The 7,061-nt window shown below is 38.4% G+C and overlaps 1 protein-coding gene across 2 annotated transcripts; it reads right to left on the minus strand.

The window, feature by feature from the left end:
- On the minus strand, positions 1-4,638 carry Scgb1d2 (secretoglobin, family 1D, member 2). Of its 2 annotated transcripts, XM_008760228.4 has the most exons (4): positions 4,429-4,638; positions 3,144-3,252; positions 1,234-1,424; positions 232-374 (listed from the first exon to the last, which is right to left on the minus strand). In XM_008760228.4, exons 2-4 carry the CDS (start codon positions 3,202-3,204, stop codon positions 291-293), a joined length of 336 nt encoding a protein of 111 aa, XP_008758450.1. In that variant the 5' UTR covers positions 3,205-3,252; positions 4,429-4,638; the 3' UTR covers positions 232-290. The 2 variants fall into 2 exon arrangements, with proteins under 2 accessions (NP_803435.1, XP_008758450.1); NM_177482.3 differs by lacking the exon at positions 4,429-4,638 and having other exon boundaries at positions 1-374; positions 3,144-3,247.
- Positions 4,639-7,061: the final 2,423 nt, after the last annotated feature.

Raw genomic sequence — 7,061 nt, forward strand, 5'->3', positions numbered from 1 at the left:
TTTGTCATCATCTTTAATCACTTTTATTTGTGGCCACAGAAATGTGGAACTTACTTGCAGGGAAATGCAGGATGATGTTTGAACAAACACATTACAGATTACTCTTACATATTACCATTACTGAAAATGTCATTTATTTATTTATTCATTCATTTATTTGTTTGTTTTGTTTATCAAAGTCTGTTCATTGTAAGACCTGAGACTTAGGATAACAACAGACAAACAGCAAAATGCAAGGAGAATAATTTATTGGTGCAAGACTTTGAAACCATCACATTGAACAGGAAAAATCAGTTCATATCGTAGTAGAAATCGATCTCAGGATAATATGTTTCTACCCATTGTTTCACACCACATTCCAAAAAAATGTATACCTAGAAATAAGCAGAAATTAAGGTAAGAAACGTGAGGAGAGTCAGGAAGTTCCTGGAGAAGAAAAGTTAACAAACACTTCTCTCTTTCCAATGTCCATAAAGGGACATTGGAAAGAGAGAAGTGAAAATGCAAAGGTTGCTAGGGGAAATAACATCAAATAATGCATATTAGTGGAAACTCCAAATTTAGATGAATATATTCTAAATGGACTTAGTAGTACAGCTCAAGTCCCTAGCTTTCTGTGATCTCACTGTAATCAGGAGGGGACAGAGTGTGTCCCTGTTCCCTAGGAATAACTTTCTCTGATGGTTCAGAATTGTGGCCCCTACTTTCCTTCTAATATGATAACCAGGGAGACTCAGGGCAAAAGTGGGTAAGAAGTACTGAAAACAGGAGATTCACAGGCTCCTGGCAGGGCCAGCAAATTTGGCAGAGAAATGCATCCATCCAATACTTTGCTCTTTAGGAGGTTGTCTCCAGCTTTTTTCTCATCTGTGGGATTTTAATTTACCAACATTTCCCATGGTATTCAATGAAGTTAATGTCAATTCATTGCAAAGATGTTATTTTCAGCAAACTCCCCAACAGATTGACAGTAGAGTTAGCCAGGAAACCTCCTTTGGTAGGGCCCTATTTATCCTTGTTTGGATGCCATGAGAGTGTTGTATCTAGGATGAAACTCCAGAAGAAGACACCTATCCCAACTACTGTTTACAACTGAACTCAGATCAGCAACGTATCTATGAAGAAACCTATCACTGATGCCCTGTCCTTTCCTGCCATTCAGGTGTTTCCCCACAGAATGTCAGGTCAATGTCATTTGTGGCCTTATTAGAGTGTAAAGCAAAATGAACATACCAGTGTTTCTGCTACTACCAATCTGTCTCCATTGCTCATCTGGTCTACACATCTCTTCACTTCCAGTTTTGCTTCAACAGCTGCTGGAGGTGCATTATACATCTCAAGTTCCTTCTTCAGTTCTTCCTCACTTTTCATTAAGAAGCTTATGGTTTCATGAGCAACAAGTTCACAGATCTGGCTAGCATTAGCTGGAGAGTATAAGAAGAAAGAGAGTTTACTTAATCAAAATTACTCTTTTGTTTTGCTTTGAAGACAGGGTTTTCCTGTATATCCTTGGCTATCCTGGAACACCCTCTGCAGAGTACCCTGGCCTGGAACCTCAACTTTACAAGGATCCACCCACCTCTCACTCCCAGTGCCAGCATCACTTGGATACTTTTCATTTATAATTGTCTTTGCATTTTACTTTCCGATTGGAGACTGCAGACTGGACAGAATATATAAAATATTGTGGCTCACTCTGGGAACTGCATGAATTCCTCAAAATCACACAGCAAAAGACTGAAGAAAGATTATTGTTGGTTCTTGATGTTTCTGGATTTTAGTGAATATCTATGAATTCCTAAATATCTATGGCTTCCTGAAATTCCCCCTTTTTTTAGCATTAAATGTTTCAGGCTTGACTGAATCTTCAGTAGCATATTTATGAGTCTCGAAATGTTGAAAAAAGGATTTTTGTGTCCTCCAACTTGACATGAATAACAGAATTGGAATTTTACAAGAGGCAGGAAAAATAAAAAGTGAGTAGACTGCTTATGTGTAGAGAGGTGACCTTTTGAAATTGTCAGAATTAGGTCATGGCATCATGTACAGCTCGAAGTAAAGAGCTATAATTACAAGAATTGGTCACTTGATTCACACAAGAGCACATCTGGGACCTGGGAAAAGCTTTGCTTTTGCACAATGATGCTCAAAGTCACCTGGGAAGGGTGAGCAGACAAACTGATACCTATCTTATGGATTGTATAAATCTATGATAAATATTTGAGTAGAACTGAAGAAATCAACTTTCCTAATCTTAGGTTCCACATCTTCATAAAACCTCTTGAAAACAAATAAACAACAAAAATCAAATCTCCACAGATGGCCTGGACTGGCCTCAGACACATGTTACTCTTGTTTTAATCTCATCTAGCTTGGATCACAGAGATGTGCCATCAGACCCAGTTTTCCCAGGGACATGTCAATGTTATGCTTAGCCTCCTAATGTTGTGCCTGAATAGGTTCTGCCTTAAACAGATTCTGTCAGACTGTAGGGAAAAAGTTAGGCTATAGATAAGGAATACCTAGGCAGACAGGAGTTACAGAAAGGAAAGAGAGAGTAACTGCCAATGAGACTTGGTTCATTTTGAAGGCATAGAGTCCATAAGAATGTTCTGTTTATATATAAATGAATCATCTATGAAAATTAGTTAAGTAAAAAAACAGACATCATACTGTTCTATACAACCGCACAGTGTATATCATCCAGGACACCGACCAGACTAATCTGACCTGCTTATCTTCATAGTCTTGTTGAAAGACTTGAAGATGTATGATTTACAGATTCCAAGGACATTGACTGTTAGGATCAGAGAGATTTCTCAAGTCATCTTCCCACATACAAAAAGTGAAAAATAGTATAACAGACAGTATTGCTTTAATGAAAAGTAATTCCTAAACTTTGTTCCTAGTGCCCTTTTTGGCTCTTTCCACAGCCTCAGCCCCAATAACTTTCTTATATAGAAGGAAATCAGTAGAACACATGTGAGCTTTTTTTTTTTTAAAGATAGCTAATAAAAAGGGTTGGGAGAAATTTTAAATTATTGCTCTTTTCCTGACCTCTTCCTTATTACACAGAAACTTACCAACTGTTCAAAGAGGCAAACTTACCAGAAGCTGTGGCTGGAATAATCAATAATACGCACCTTCATAGCAACAAACAGCCAGCATGATCAGAAGACACAGGCTCAGCTTAATGGTGCTCATTTCAGTTTTCTACTTAGCAAATGGTGAGCAAATGAACTCTCCCAAAGCCTATGGGGGACCAGAGATATTTATACGTTGCGAGGCTTACAAGTCCTGCCCTCGGGCAAGTGACTGCTCATAAAGCTTGTGACTATTAACATTACAATATTGAGCACAATTTTTATAAGAGAAATTATTTGCTAATTCTGTCAAAAATATTTGAAAAAGGAGAAATTAAATAAACATCCAGTCAATATGGATTAAATTATGTTTTCTTTGTATCTTACTGGTTTGATTTATTTCTGTGTATGGCTAAGTTCTGGCTCTTTTTTCTGTAGCTCATGAAGCAGAAGCATGGATTTCAGTGGTATCCAATGGACATGGTGCTAACTGGGTGGTTTGACCTTAAATATACTACCATTTCTTCCTATCGTCCTTCCTTCCTCCCATCCTTCCCTCTTGCAATGTATATGTATATGCTACAGTATACAAGTATAGGTCAGAGGACAAGAGTTCTTTCCTTCTACAGTCTGTGCCTCAAGAATTGTGCTTAAATGGTTGGACTTGGCCACAAACACATTTCTGCACCAAATAATGTCACAAGACCTACTTGAAGAAATTTATGAGTCACTACAAGAGCCAACAGTCTTGAACATATGATAAAATTATTGCCTGATATCTCTGCCAGGTTTATTTATATCTTTGATTCTGGGGCAGACATTCTCTCACTTAAGTATGTTCTATCCCTCAGAATATCTTTTGGAGACTTTTTGGATGCTTTTTATCATGAAAATGTATACAGCACTGAGGACTTCTCTCAAGACATCGCCTACTATATGGCATCTAAAGTGCCCACCTCTACTTGTGTGTCAGTATCTGAGGTCTATTAGAATCCTGGGAGCAGGACAGCCATCACATCATGTTTCTTTCCAAAGACTCCAGGTCACTGATAGAGCCAGTGACTAAATCATCTTTCCAATATTGTTTTAGAGCAGCATAAAGCCTGCCCCACACATGTAAAGGAAGCTATATGCCTGCAGTTTCTGAACTCTCTTTTGAAGTCCCCAGCAAGTTGCTAGGGAAAGAGAAAAATTTAGACTAGAAACACATGTGCTTTTTGTGTCCCTTCATTGTCCCTTTAAACACTATTTCACAAGCACTTCTTTTCTGTGTGCAGTTACCATTAATCACTCTCCAGAGAATGGCTGCCACCAACTCTCAAGAGTTTTAAAAAAATGAAATCACCTGGTGATTGTCGATGGCGGCAGGCAAGATTGAAGGAGTCTACCACAAACTCTTAGCTCCAATAAACCCATAAGCCTGGTCAAACTCATAGATCTGAACATATGTAAACCTGTAAAGCAGCAAAATATAAAATTAACACACAAAAGTCTATAACCGTAATGTATTAAAGAAATATTAGAGAAACAACTCCACCTTCAGAACGTGTTTAAAAAAAGCTTGTAAATTAAAACTGTTACACAGATCTGCATCAAGGAGCTGACATTACACTATAGTCCTCCACAGTCCAATTCCACCTAGGGAAAGGTTAAGCCCCCAGGAGTGCTGACACACCCAGGCTCATAAGTAAGACCACCACTACCTCCCCAATACCTGGCCTGACTGGGATCCACAGGGGTGGGGGGCAGGGAATGCAGGTACCGCCAGACAACTGGGAACACAATCCTCCTGGTTTCCATCTGTGCTTGGGAACTGAACTTGTGCTACAGAGCTCTGCACCCCAAACTTACCCAGTGAAAGGTTGACCCCCAGAAGTGCTGATATGACCAAGCTCACAGGCTCACAGAGACACCTTGATGCTCAGGAGCTCTGAAACACACAGGTTCATAGGCTTAAAGGCTGACTGGAGGGACTGGGTCCAGTAGATTGCAAGGCCAGCAAATATCAGAGACAATCAGACGGCAAGAAGCAAGCACAAGTATATAAACAACAGAAACTGATGCTATTTGGCATCATTAAAACCCATTTCTCCCACCAAAACAAGCCCTGGATACCCCAACACTCCTGAATAGCAAGATTCTGAGCTAAAAATCCAATCTCATGATGATGACAGAGGATGTTAAGAAGGACATAAATAACTCCATTAAAGAAATAGAGACCACAGGTAAACAAGTGGAAGCCCTTAAAGAGGAAACACATAAATTCCTTAAATATATACAGTAAAATACAGCCAAACAGGTGAAGGATTTGAACAAAACCATCCAGAATCTAAAAATGGAAATAGAAAGAATAAAGAAATCACAAAGGGAAACAACCCTGAAGATAGAAAACCTAGGAAAAAGATCAGGAGTCATAGATGCAAGCATCGGCAATAGAATATAAGAGATAAAAGAGGGAAACTCAATTTGGTTGTAAAAGATACAGAAAAAAAAATTGACTCGAGAATCAAAGGAAATGCAAAAATACAAAAAGCTCCTAACCCAAAATATCCAGGAAATTCAGGACACAATGAAAAAAAAAAAGACCAAACCTAAGAGAGTTATTATACAACAAAAAGAGATCAAAGGAATACAAATTAGGAGGGAGGAAGTCATGATATCGCTATTTGAAAATGATATGCTAGTAAACCTATGCGACCTGAAAAATTACACCAGAGAGTTAAAAAACTGATAAACAACTTCAGCAAACATGATATAAAATTAACAAAACAGTACCCTCCTTCTACTCAAAGGATAAAAGGACTGGGAAAGAAATTAGGGAAACCAAACCCTTCACAGTAGTCATAAATAATAAAAATTATCTTGGTGTAACTCTAACCAAGGAAGTGAATGGTTTGTATGAAAAGAACTTCAAATCCCTGAAGAACAAAATCAAAGAAGACCTCGGAAGATGGAAAGATATCACATGCTCATGGGATGGTAAGGTTAATATAATAAAAATGGCCATCTTACCAAAAGCAATCTACAGATTGAATTCAATCTCCATCACAATTCCAACTCAATTTAGAAAGCAATTCTCAAATTCATCTGGAATAACAAAAAGCCCAGGACAGGGGAAACTATTTTTACCAATAAAATCTTCTGGGGATCACCATCCTCATCAAAGCCATACTATAGAAAGAGAGCAATAGTGATAAAAACTGCACGAACCCACTCACTATGGCAACTTGATCTTTGACAAAGAAGCTAAAAACATCCAGTGGAAAAAAGACAGCATTTTCAACAAATGGCATTGCTCAACTGGCAGTCTGCATGTAGAAGAATGCACATTGATCCATTCTAATCACCATGAATAAAGCTAAAGTCCAAATGGTTCAAGGACCTTTGCATAAAACCAGATATGCTGAATCTAATAGAAGAGAAAGTAGGGAAGAGACAGGAATACTTGGGCACAGGGGAAAACTTCCTGAACAGAACACCAATGGCTTATGCTTTAAGATCAACAAATGACAAGTGGGAACTCATAAAATTGAAAAGCTTCTGTAAGGCAAAGGACACTATCAGTAGGACAAATTGGCAACCCACAGATTGGAAAAAGATCTTTACCAATCCTACATCCCATAGAGGACTAATATCCAAAATATACAAAGAACTGAAGAAGACTCCAGAGAACCAAATAACCCCATTAAATTTGGAGTGCAGAGCTAAAGAGAGAATTATCAACCAAGGAATCTCGAATGGTTGAGAAGCATTTGAAGAAAACACCTACACCACACCCCCGTCATCTTGCTATACTGGCTTATACCAGTAAACACAGAACATGGTGGGCTAAGGGAGGAGGGACAAAGGTTACATGTGTGTGAAACTGGTGTAGACTACATTTAAATTTAAGTGTGTGCTAGCCTGCACTAGGAAATGAGACATACTCTTTAAAACAATAAAACAAAAGGCCTCACTGATCTAATTCAGGACTTTCTT

The sequence above is a fragment of the Rattus norvegicus genome, chromosome 1, assembly GCF_036323735.1.
Source record: "Rattus norvegicus strain BN/NHsdMcwi chromosome 1, GRCr8, whole genome shotgun sequence".
Taxonomy (NCBI): domain Eukaryota; kingdom Metazoa; phylum Chordata; class Mammalia; order Rodentia; family Muridae; genus Rattus; species Rattus norvegicus.

Coding starts and splice junctions, on each gene's coding strand:
- Scgb1d2 (NM_177482.3), bottom strand. CDS start 3,204: ATGAGCACCATTAAGCTGAGCCTGTGTCTTCTGATCATGCTGGCTGTT. Junction 1,425..3,143: donor GGCTGTTTGTTGCTATGAAG/GTGCGTATTATT, acceptor TATACTCTCCAG/CTAATGCTAGCCAGATCTGT. Junction 375..1,233: donor TGGTAGTAGCAGAAACACTG/GTATGTTCATTT, acceptor GCTTATTTCTAG/GTATACATTTTTTTGGAATG.